The sequence below is a fragment of the Chrysochloris asiatica genome, unplaced genomic scaffold (assembly GCF_000296735.1).
Source record: "Chrysochloris asiatica unplaced genomic scaffold, ChrAsi1.0 scaffold00002, whole genome shotgun sequence".
Taxonomy (NCBI): Eukaryota; Metazoa; Chordata; class Mammalia; order Afrosoricida; family Chrysochloridae; genus Chrysochloris; species Chrysochloris asiatica.
The window spans coordinates 22193275-22206451 of record NW_006408520.1 but is presented as its reverse complement, the minus strand read 5'-3'; the positions used below and the strand labels follow the sequence as shown (position 1 = coordinate 22206451).

The 13177-nt window shown below is 36.2% G+C and overlaps 1 protein-coding gene across 1 annotated transcript in view; it reads right to left on the bottom strand.

Moving 5' to 3' along the window:
- The window catches only part of HFM1 (HFM1, ATP-dependent DNA helicase homolog (S. cerevisiae)), a 206591-nt gene that overhangs the window by 61894 nt on the left and 131520 nt on the right, over positions 1-13177 (bottom strand). The window contains exons 16-18 of the mRNA XM_006831060.1: positions 4286-4383; positions 4064-4195; positions 150-235 (exon numbers count right to left, since the gene is read on the bottom strand). Coding sequence (XP_006831123.1) covers positions 150-235; positions 4064-4195; positions 4286-4383 — 316 coding nt within the window. The remainder of the gene's footprint in view (positions 1-149; positions 236-4063; positions 4196-4285; positions 4384-13177) is intronic.

The following is a 13177-nucleotide window of genomic DNA, read 5'->3' as shown; positions in this document are numbered from 1 at the left end:
TTAATAATGCTCATTACCCAAAACTTTGATAAGTTTTAATATTTATGACTCTGAGAAGAATATTTTAAGGTAGAAATAAAGATATAAAAGGTAAGTTTTAGAAATAAGATAGAATTTAGGTAACTTTAGAATAAGTGAATATTAAATACCAGTTCGAGTTCCCTGGCATCTGTTTCTTCTATTTTTTTAAAGGAAGTTAAACCTGCATTTACCATTGCATTTGACAATGTTATACCTGTGGAAAATTAATCAAATAGCAAATTTTAAACAACTCATTGAAAACTAAATTTATATATTTAACAACTGTATTAGAAAAAAAATGAGCAATTCAGTGAAAGCACTAATATTTAAAGTTTTCAAAAACAGTTTAGAGTTGCAGCATTCCTCAACTGTTCAGGTTCATGTTTTCAAAATGAAAGAGATGAGTTGTTTTTATGTATGTGATATCTTGTCTCTCTCAGGCTACCCTGTAGTAGTATTCTTTGTCTTTCATTTTTGCGAATTATATGCTAGTATAAATAAATTTGGGGTGGTTCTATCCTACTTGGAGTTTGTTAAGCTTCTTGGATGTGTAAATTTGTGCTCATCAGCAGATTTGGGAAATGTTCAGTAATTACTTTTTTAAAAAAATTCTGTCCTTTCTTTTCTCAAGTTTTCCTTCTGGGACTCATATAATGTGTATATTATTCTACTTGGTGTCCCACAGCCCACTGAAGCTTTATTTATTTATTTATTTTTGCTCTTTGGATTACAGCCTCTCAATTTGTTTCATCTTCACATTTACAGATTCTTCTTGATAGATCAAATCCCTTCCCAGATAATTGCTCACAACTGTACTTTTCAGCTCTAGTATTTTTTTTCTCTTTATAGAAATTCTTGTCTGTTCTTTTATCTTTTCCCTAATTTCCTTTAGATTTTTCATGTTATCCTTTAGCTCTTGGACATGCTTACTATTGTTGCTTTAAAGCATTTGTTTATCTGTTCTTTCTTGGGGAAGGTTTTGGTAACCTTCTCTTGGTCTTTTGCTTGGGCTATTCTTTTTTACCTCTTCATATGCTTTGTGACTGTTTGTTGTACTAGAAACATTGAACTATTTTACTGAAATAGTACTGGAGATTAGATTCTTTCCCTTCTTCAGGGTTTGTTCTTCTTATACTTTATCATTGTTTTTATTTTATTTTCTGCATCACCTCCATACAGATATAATGTATCTACCCCATGTAGATATAACTGCTGTGGTTCTTTCTGTATTGGTTTTCCTGTTCATTGACATCAGCCATCATTGCTTTCTAGGCTTCCTGATTGGGAGTCCTGGCAGTGCCACTGCAGCACCCAACTGTATGACTTGTAACATCTGTTGCTGCTGCTTCCCCATGAGATATTAGGGACACTGTCTATGTCACTCTGGTACTGGACTCCCCCCATCAGGGCACTTGCCCCTTCAGTGTCTCACCCTTCCCCAAATTTGGGATTACTGGCTGTCTTCGATTGCTAATCTCAAATGTTTCCCCTCTGAACACAGCCTGGCCTCAGACTCCCCCTACTCCCAGAGCTTCAGCTGTTGAAGATGCACTGCAAGTTTCCTTTCCCAGTGACATCACCTGTACAACAGCCTCAAAGTCCCACACCAAAAGCAGTAGCTGTTGTTGACTTATGATGTGTCTTTACTATTCATGAATTCAGGCTTGTGCTATGCTCCTTATAATGTTCTTTTCTAGGACTCATAGGGATTCCAGTCCCTCATGCCGTCACCACACCACTCTGTCCCTAGTCTGCCTGCTCAGGTGTTCTAGCATGTGCTGTATTGACTGTCTGTCACAGGCCTGACTATTCATAAAGTCAGGCCCATATTGTGTTCACTTTTGTTCTTTCCTGGGACTTATAGAAATTTGGGGCTACACTATGCCTGTCATGCTTTCCAAGGTCTTCCTACTTGGGTATACCAGCCCACACTGCCTTCATGATGAGTATCTGTCCTAGACCTGTCTACACATAAAGTCTGGTCTGCATCTTGGGCACATTAACACATTACATAATGGGTCTTTTAGGATTGTCTTTAAGACTTGTTATATTTTAGATAACACATGTGTCCGCTTGTTTTATGAGGAATTCCTCTTTTTATTTCCATAATGTTTTGAAATCTAGGGTGGCAGAAGACTGACAGGGAGTCATTAGAGTTAGATGAAGAAGGGGATTGGCTTGTGAAGGTAACATCAAAGTAGGAGATAAATTCCTAATAAAAAGGTTCACCTTCCCACAGAACTCTTTGGAAGCCAAATGTCACAATCATCCCACAAAGGCAACTCTCACCACACTGCTCCTTTCAGGTATTCAAGGTGATTCCAGCTCACGTTGAACTCATAATGTTGTTTTGTCCCTGGTGAAATGCTGGGGTTTCAAGCTTACTTGGTGCTCCCTGGCTTCACTGCTCGGATGGCCAGTCCACACCTGTGTCCAGAGCTGATTACTCAGTACCTCCAGTCCACTCGGTGTCTTCTATACTGTTTTAACCCTAGATTTATTTAATGCCCAAGGGTAACAGTTACAGCCACCCCAAGATGACTATGTTGAGCTGAGGTAGGGGTGGGCTGAGGATACTGTGTCTCCTGATGTCTGTATGCTACCTTTTTCTTGATTCAGTGTTCATTATTCCCCTTGGTTCTCCAACCCTTTAATGTCTAGATATTTGAGATGATCGATTTCATTATTTTTTTTTTCCCCTTCAAGAATTGTTTTTTCCCTTCAAGAATTGTTGTGGGGAAATGAGAGCATACAACTGTTTACACCATCATCTATACCTCATTACTTTGTTATGATAGTAAGAACTTTAACTTGTCTTCTGTTTGGATTTTCCCCCACTTTTCTATTATATAAATTTTATTAGACAATATGTGCTTCCTTATGCTTATCTGTGCTTGACAATCTAGAAAAGATAGAATGCAACTGATACCTAGACTGACAATTTTCTAAGAAGTCAGAAATACTGGCTTTTTAAGGTCTGATGTAATTTTTATTTAACTATTTAAGTAACTATTTAATCTCATTTCAAAATCTTGCTGTAAGTTGCTATTTTCTAAATGTCACATGGAACCTCTTTCCCAATTCAGAACAGTTGCCTTTATGGGATGGGTGTAATACTTTGCTTCCCGAGAGTTCTGTAGGAAAGTGAAACTTTCCATCAGGAATTTCCCCCTACTTAGATGTTACTTTCATCCAGCTCCTAAGACTCCCTGGTCAGTCTTCTGCCAACCCAGATATCAAGCATCCTGGAAATTAAGAAAGGAATTTCCTCACAAAACAAGCGGACACGGGTGTTATCTAAAAGATAACAAGTTTTAAAGACAATCCTTTTAGATGCATTATGTAATGTTTTAATGTACTGACAATGCATACAAAATTGTAAAAATAACAAAGTTTGAAATAATAATTCTCTTTTTGGAGTTCTGGCTCTCTAAGAGATGAAAAGTAGGGTCATAAAGCCAAATTCATTACACTGGAAAACTCCAAACTGCACTAGTCATATTTCAGTCTTTGTAAATGGTACTTAATGGAGTTTTCCAGTTTATAGCCTGAAATGGGTTCTGATACAGAGGAAATAACTAGGCATTATCTTTTGAAGATCAATTAATATCTTGTTGCTGAAAAAAAAAAAAAACCAAGAAAAAATAAAGATATAAATAGCTGGCATAACTTTCTGCAACTAGGAATGCCAGAACTGTTAGCTTTGTGTCTTGTCACTGACAATAAAACAAAATATTGGTCATAAAAGTGGAAATTACTAAAATTAAATTCAGTTACTAAAATAAAATTTTACTTGGTTTGGAAAATTTTTTTAAATTAGAATATTAAAGTATTAGGTTTCTCATACACTATTCATTTGATTCCAAATAAAACCCTTTAAGCAGAAATAAATTAAAACATTTTCAAGAAAAAGAAATTAGAGTAACTTATTTACATCTAAAAACAAATTTTAATTAGAATAATCATTATATGACAATTTTCTTCACAGAGAAATAATGTATTACAGATATTGATAAATTGCCTACCTGTATTCAGTACCTACCAATTTTTTCCAGCTGTTTGGATACATGCAGAGAGTTTTCCCAAAGTTTACACCTAAAACATTTAGCTAAAATCAAACTGTTCAATAGAACAGCAAAATTATTTTCCTGAGCAGCCAGAAAATCTGACAACCCTAAAAAAAAAAAAAAAAAAGTTATGAAGATTAAATCTATTATACAAATCTACTGTTAAAAAAAAGAAAATCCACTATCCTATAACATACATCTTGTAATTCGTGAGCCATTTCTGAAAATCTTCGCTGTATCTTGTGTCAAAGAAAAGTCCTGTATAGGAATGCATCCTAGGTGAGCCTGAATAAGACTGGGGAAGAGAAAAAACTTAAATGTTTGTTTTAAAAGTTATTATCTTAAAGTATTTGACATAATTGACCAAAATATCCCTTCTTAAAATTCTTCTCTGTCTTATACTCTGTGACAGGAGGTTAATATAAATCATTTGTATTTATTGTATTTGTCTCTTCTTAAACTCTTTCTAAGGTCTAAAAGTTCAGTCCTTATTTCTCCGATTCTTTTTCTTTTTTCGCTTAATCTTTCTTTCAAAACTCTTATTTTGTCTCAAGATATTTATTATAATCTCTAGCATGATAAATTGAGTTATCTTTAATTAAACATAGATAAACTACTGTCATAATCTCCACCAATAAATCTCTGGGTTTTTTGTTGCTTTACTAGTCTTTTCAAAGTATAGACAAATAATACAAATAGTTTAATCAGCAAATATTAAGTAAGTTCCTACTGAGTTCCAAGCACAGTGTTAAGAGTTTAGGATTTTGTTTATGGTAGTAAAATAATGACTAAATCAGGAAAGGTATACACCAGGCTTGTATCCTTTCACTATACTTATTCTATCTGTATTTTGAGCAAAGAAACTGAGATGCTTAACATTATGAAGAAGGATACAGCATCAAGACTGGAGAAAGGTTCATTAACAACCTGCGATATGCAGTTGGCACAGCCTTCCTTGCTGAAATCAAAGAGAACTTAAAGCGCTTGATGAAGATCACATAATACAGCCTTAAGCCTGGATTACAACTCAATGTAAACAAACCAAAAATTCTCACAACTAAATCAATAGACAACATCATGATAAACGAAGAAAAGATAGAAATTTTCAAGGATTTCATTTTACTTGGGTCCACAATCTATGCTCATAGAGTAATCAAGAAATCAAACAATGCACTGCATTGGACAAATCTGCTGCGAAAAACCTATTTAATGTGTGTTAAAGAGCAAAGATGTCACTCTGAGGCCTGTGGTGCACTTTACTCAAGACATGAGTGTTGATAGTTGATCCAAGCAAATGAAGTCATTGATTTTCTCCATTTATATGAATGTTGTTTATTGGTCCAGTGGTGAGGAGTTTTGTCTTCTTTACACTGAGGTCCAACCCATACCGAAGGCTATGGTCTTTGACCTTCATCAGTAAATATTTTAAGTCCTCTTCACCTTCAGCAAGCAAGGTTGTATCATCTGCATATTGCTGGTTGCTAATGAGTCTTGCTCCATGCCACTTTCTTCATCATATAATTCAGTTTCTCAGATTATGTACTCAGCATACAGATTGAATAAATATGGTGAAAGAATACAACCCTGATGCACACCTTTCCTAATTTTAAATCATTCAGCATTCCCTTTTTCTGTCTGAACCACTGTTTTTTGGTCTATGTACAGGTTCCTCATGAATATAATAAAGTGTTCTGTGATATGAATTCTCTGTAATGTTTTCCATAGCTTGTCATGAACCACACAATTGAAAGCCTGTACATAGTCAATACAGCACAAGTAAACATCTTTCTGGTATTCTCTACTTTCAGCCAAGATCCATGTGACATCAGCAATGATAATCCCCCTTGTTTCATGTCCTTGTCTGAATCTGGTCTGAACCTCTGGCCGTTCTCTGTCAATGTACGTTGCAGTGTTTTTGGATTATCTTTAGCTAAATTTTACTCATATGAGATATTGATGCTACTGATCGGTGACTTCAACATTCCATTGGCGCATCTCTCATTGGAATGGGTACAAATATGGATCTCTTCCAGTCAGTTAGCCAGATAGTTATCTTCTAAATTTCTCAGCATAGATGAGTGAGTGCTTCCAGTAATTCATCAGTTTGCTGAAAGATTTCAATTTGTAATCCATTAATTGCCAGAGCCTTGTTCTTTGACAATGCCTTCAATGTACCTTGGACTTCTTCCTTCAGTATCATTGGCTCCAGTCATATCGTACCTCTTGAAATGGTTAAACATGGATCATTTCTCTTTGGTACAGTGACTCTGTGTATTCCTCCATCTTCTTTTGATGTTTTCCGCATCATTTAATATTTTGCCCATAGAATCCTTCCATATTGCATGTTGAGGCTTGAATTTTTTCTTCAGTTCCCTCTGCTTCAGAAATGCTGTGCATGTTCTTCCCTTTTGGTCTTCCAACTCCAGATCTTTGTACATTTTTTATATTTGACTTTTGTCTTCTTGAGCTGACCTTTGAAATTTTCCATTTGCCTCCTCATTTCTTACATTTGTTTTAGCATCCCTATGCAGAAGACCAAGTTTCAGAGTCTCTTCTAACATCCATGTTGGTCTTTTCCTTCATTCTTGTCCTCTTAATGATGTTTTGTTTTCTTCCTGTATGATAGTCTTGATATCATCCACAAATCTTTAGTGTCTAATGCACCAAATCTGTTAAGAATATCTCTTAATTCAGGTGGGATATATTCAAGGTCATATTTTGGCTCTCATGGACTTACTTTTCTTCATCTTCAGCCTGAACTTGCATATGAGCAATTGATAGCCTGTTCAACAGTATGCCCCTGGCCTTGTTTTGGCTGATTATATGGAGTTTTTCCACCATCTCTTTCCACAGATGTAGTCAATTTGATTTCTGTGTAGTCCATCTGGTGAGGCCCAAGTGTATAGTCATCTTTTATGTTGTTTTAAAAAGGTATTTGCAATGGAGAAGTCCTTGGTCTTGCAAAATTCTATCATGAGAACCAAGGCATTAGTGGGCTGAGATGTACTGGTATTGGCCATTTTGAATCAGGCATTCATCACCAAAAAAGAACACTTTAGGATTGATCTTGAAGTACAATGCTTCCTGTGATATAATAATATCCATACGCCTACATGGTAGACTGGAGTCCTGATGTAGCACAGCAGAATAATGCACTGGACTATAAAGTCAGGTTGAACCACAAGGTCACAGGTTCAAACTCACCAGCCACTCCTCAGAATCCCTACGATTAAGAACTGACTCAATGGCACTTAATAACAACAATAAGGAAGATCAATTTATGGGCCAACCTCTAAAATCAATGATGATAAAATTGACGAATTCTATTAACTTCTTCAATCAGAAATCAATCAAACATGCAATAAAGATGCATTAATATTTACTGGTGATTAGAATGTCAAAGTTAGCACAAAAAGAAAGGATCGGTAGTTGGAAAATATGGCCTTAGTGATAGAAGTGATGCTGAAGATCTCATGATAGAATTTTGCGAGACCAATGACTTCTTCATTGCAAATATCTTTCTTCAACAACATGAAAGGTGACTATAAATGGGAACTTTGCCAGATGGAAAACTGAAGAATCAAACTGACTACATCTGTGAAAAGAGACAAAAGAGACGCTTGATATCATCAGCCAAACAAGGCCAGGGGCAGACTATTTAACAGACCATCAACTGACCATATGCAAGTTCAGGATGAAGCTGAAGAATATTAAAAGAAGTCTGCAAGAGCCAAAATATGCTCTTGAGTATATCCCACCTGAGTTTAGAGACCATCTGACAGATTTGATGCATTAGACACTACTTACCAAAACCCACAACAGTTGTGTAATGACATCAAGAACATTATACAAGAAGAAAGAAAAAGGCCATTTAAAGACAGGAAAGAAAGAAAGGACCAAAGTGGATTTCAAAAGAGACTCTAAAACTTGCTCCTGAGTGTGGAGAAGCTAAAGTGAAAGGAAGAAACGATAAATAAATGAACTGAACAGAGTATTTTTAAAGAAAAGCTTGAGAAGCTAAGGTCAAGTATTATACTGAAATGTTCAATGACCTGGTGTTAGAAAACCAAAAGGGAAGAACACACTTTGTATTTCTCAAGCTTAAAGTACTGGAGAAGAAATTCAAGTCTCAGACTGTAATATAAAAATTATGGGCAGAAAGTTTAATGATGCTGGAAATATCACAAGAAGATGGAAGGAATACACAGTCACTGTACCAAAAAGAATTGGTAGACATTCAATCATTTCAAGAGGTATATGATCAAGAACCAATGGTACTGAAGGGAGAAGTCAAAGCAGCAGTGAAAGCATTGGTGAAAAACAAGGCTCGAGGAACTGACAGAATACAAACTGAAATGTTTCAACAAACTGATGTAGCACATGAGGCATTCACATGTCAATATCAAGAAATATGCAAGACAGGTACCTGGCCAACCTATTGACTGGAGGAAGAGTCATCAACAACCTGTGATATGCAAATGACACAACTTTGCTTGCTGAAAACAGAGGACTTGAAATAATTACTGATGAGATCAGAGATTATAGCCTTCAATATGGATTGAATCTCAATGTAAAGAAATCAAAAATCCTCATAACTGCACCAATAAATAACACCATGGTAAATGTAGAAAAGACTGTCTTTGTCAAAGACTTCATTTTACTTGGTTCCATAATCAATGCTCATGGAAGCAGCAGTCAAGATATCAAAAGATGTATTACATTAAGCAAATCTGCTGCAAAAGACTTCTTTAAAGTGTTCAAGAGCAAAGATGTCAGTTTGAGGACTAAGGTGACCCTGACATGAGCTATGGTATTTTCAATGACCTCATATGTATATGAAAGATGCATAATAAATAAGGAATACTAAAGAAGAATTGATATGTCTGAATTATGGTGTTGACAAATAATACGGAAAGTACCATGGGCTGCCAGGAAAACAAACAGATCAGTTTTGGAAGAACTACAGCCAGAATGCTCCTTAGAAGTGACAATAGGAATATTTGGTTTCTCATACTGTAGACATATTATCAGGAGAGACTAGTCCCTGGAGAAGGACATCATTGTTGAAAAGTAGAGGGTCAGTGAAAAAGAGGAAGACTTCCAACAAGATGGATTGACACAGTGGCAGAAACAATGGGCTCAAATATAACAACAGTTGTGAGGATGGTACAGGACAAGGCAGTGTTTTGTTCTTTTGCACATAGGGCACTATGAGTCAGAAGAACTGGTATGCAGTTAACAGCAACACGGGTTAGGTCAATTTCAAAGTAAGGGCAAGTTTACATAACATTAAAGGGAAAGTATGAGTTATTCAGGGAAGTCTGCAAGACAAGTTTATAACCTGGGGATTGCATTTACCTTGAGTTGTGTGTTATGTGAGAGGCAAAACAGCCTATCTTGCTTAGACTATTATGCTTTCATTTTATTATTATTTTTGCAAGTTGAACTGAACCCTAAGAATGACAATAAGACAAAGATCTTCCCAAACATGATACAAATTAGAATTATGACAGAAAAGTCTAAGATGTATTATTTTATAGTAATTTTTCAGTATAAACCTAATATGTATGAAGGTAGTCTCAGAAGGGTCATGGAAAAATTCATTTATCTCTTATTTCAATTTTTCAATGAACCAGCTTAAGGCCCCATGCCCTCCTAATAAACGCGCAAATTTGAAAATATGGCAAAACTTTTTACTGATCAGATTGGCAAAAAATTTTAAAGATACAAAACCAGTATTAAAGAGGATGTGTGGAAATAGTCATTCTTATTACACCATGGATGGAGGAACTATGATTCAGAGAAGTCTTTTTGCAAAGCAAGTCAGCATCATATTTAAAAACTTTTCATGTGTTTAATTTTTAGTCAAATCCTTGAAAACATGGTATATATACAAGAAAATTTATCTTAGCAACTTTATAATGGAAAAAAATTGGAAGTCACCTAAATTTTCATCAATAAGGGAATACTATGTTTATGTGTACATAAAAAAAGATCTTCATGGCATATCACAGAGCAATGTTTATAATATGATCCTATCCTACAGTAGAAATTATGTTTGTATAAAAACAATTATAGTCATCAACTTTTAAATCTGACAGCCCACAGTCAAAAGAATGTATGATCTAATTTAAGGGCAATAATTATGGAATCATTAAAGTTGCAAAAAAAAAAAAAAGTACACACAAGAAGATGTAAGATGAAAACTAAACAAATTTGGATTTTATTGGACTCAATAATTGGTACAACAAGAGTATATTAGGAAAAAAAATACTGAGAGAATCAACAGACCTGGGCTATGTAGCTGTACACTGTCCCTTATTACAGCTACATACTCTACATACAAATCAAACTCTATCTAGACATCACTCACTTCATTTATAAGATGAGGGATTGGGATATATGACCGAACTCTAATGTTTCTATGATCTCTTAGAGTATTTGAATTTCTAAGGAAATATAGCTAAGAAAAAGATTAACTTCAGTGGTCCAAGTTAAAAATCTGTCTTGATAAGTTGTAGACAATCAGAGGTTTGTGTCATGGTCTTCAAAGTATTTGGGAGATAAAACTTTTAAGATGACAGAAAGTGTCCCAAAAAAGACATCCTCCAGATGGTAGCATAGTGGTTAGGAATCGGGCTACGAACCTCAAGGTCAGAAGTTCGAAACTACAAGCTGTTCCACAGGAGAAAGATGAGGCTTTCTGCTGTCGTAAATATTCACAGCCTCAGAAACCCTACTGTACAGGGTCGCTATGAGTCGGAACCGACTCCACAGCACATAACAATAACACCACCTAAGGAGGAAAAAAAAATTCTTTGGCTAATTAGCTTTATTGAGCTACATGTTGTTGTTGTTATGTGCTGTTGAGTTCTTAATCATAGTGACCCTGTATAGGCTGTCCTAAGAGTGGTTGGTAAGCTTGAACCACTAACCTTGTGGTTCAAATCAACCTTGTAGTCTAACACATTAACCCACAGCACCACACTAGGACTCCTACTTACATATTAAAAAATTGTCACCTCAAAGTACATCATTTAAAGAAAAACATTCTAAAATTAAAGTCTAAGTACTCAGAAACCCCAGTATTTATCATAGCAGAAAATATTATTACATTTGTGATTAGAAACTAGGTAAAAGTCACTACAAGTTATAGTGTAATCTTCCTTTATCCCTATACAAACTTTCCATTATCACCATTCCTACATCCATAGATTTTCAGTAACCATCTCTCCCAGAATGTCACTACTACTCAACAGACATTTATTACATGTGTTTTTATACTGTTCATTATTTGTTATATACATGGTATTACTCCACTTAACTTGGAAGCTCTTTATGGTGAGAAGCTTGTATTCTTTCTATACTCTACCTTGTCTAAACAGAACACATTCTCAATGCTTGTTGACAAAAATAATTCATGGGAAGGCAGCAAGATGACAGACTAGGCAGAAATGCTACATAGACCCTCTACAAGAAAGATCCAGAAAACCAAATGAAATAGATGCAGTTGATAGTCCTTGAACACTGAGCTTCAACTGAAGAGATATAGAAGTGAACTAAATGCCTATTAGAAGAGGAAACTGAACAAATGCAGCAATAAAAGGAGATAGATTGGTGTGCTAGCTAACCAGACATGCCATCTTAAATTTTTGTGAAAAGCTTTAGAGAAAACACAGACTTGGTGGTGCAGAAGCACATCAGTGATTCATGGAGAGAAAAAAAAAAAATGATTTTTTTCTTGTTTCCCACACTCTCCTGGTGATCAGCAGCATGACCAGCTCCCACCCACATATACCCCCAGGAAAATGCCCACTCAACCAGTAGTTGGAGCCTCATGGTGGTGAGCCACACAGTTGTGAGATCATCAAAATTAGTTGGGTACTATCTGCACCAACCCCAAGGCCTGGATTTAGGTAAGCCCTGATCAAATTTGCAGAGCTAGTCCTGGCCAGATTGAACTACAAGGAAAAGCAGCTGAACTGATGTGGGATTAAAAAAAATAAATAAAAAAGATATGTGCCTGCCTACCAGTGGCTTTGTGACACAGCGGCATATCACTTACTGGTGGAGAGAAAGGGGCATTTATTTTTTCTTGTACTCATTACCCTGGTAAATAGAGGTGAGGCCATCCCTCACCCATGTACAATCCCAGCAAATCTCTGGCTCTCCTGATGGTCAGAGCCACACGGTGGTGAGCTGCACAGTTGTGAGTCACGTCAAAGTAAGTTGGGAGCTATCTGCACTAACCTCAGCACCTAGATTCAAGTGAGACCTATTCCAGACCTTCAGAGCCAATTCTAGCCAGCTGTGGACTAGTGGGAACTCTCACCCCTGGCTGCCCTCTGCAACGGAAAGATACTGCTCCTCCAGCTGCTTTGGGGTCTACACTAACTACTTCCAGATTGGGTGACCAAGACAGACAACACCTACGCTTAAAGAAAGTCCATCTAGGGCTATTTTATCCCTTACCTACTTATCACATGAGCTTCTCGGTTGATGGGAAACCCCACAATTTTCTCCTCTCTGGGTTTGTCACTTGTCCTGATTTTTTCCTTTCATTGTTACTGTTTGACTATTCTTTCTTCCCCTTCTTTATCTCTTTACCTTTCCTTGTATTTTATTCTGTCTCTGCTTTCATTTGTTCTTATTTTCTGTTTCTCTTTCCCTTCCCACCCTCTCACCCCACCACTGCCTCCGCTTCTTCTTTTTTCTTTTGCTCTTGATTTTTCTTTACTAATCACTGGTCACTTTTTCTTCGACTCATGTTGCTGTTGTTGCTGCTGGCAAGTCAGTTCCAACTCAAAACAACTCCTGTATAGGGTTTGTGAGGAGCTGCTAGTGAGATTGAACAGCTGACCTTTCTGTTCAAATCAACCTTGCAGCTGTGCTACACCAGGACTTCATTTATTCATACCTCTCCCTAAATGTGTTTAGTGCTTTCTTTTTCTTTTCTCTCTTATTTTTATCTTCTGTAGTTTTTTTTTTTTTCTTTTTCCTCTCCCTCTTTTCTCTTTTTAGATATTGGTGGTTTTGTTTTGTTTTCCCTAGCTGTTACTTGTTGTTATGTTGGGGGCTTTTTCATTTAC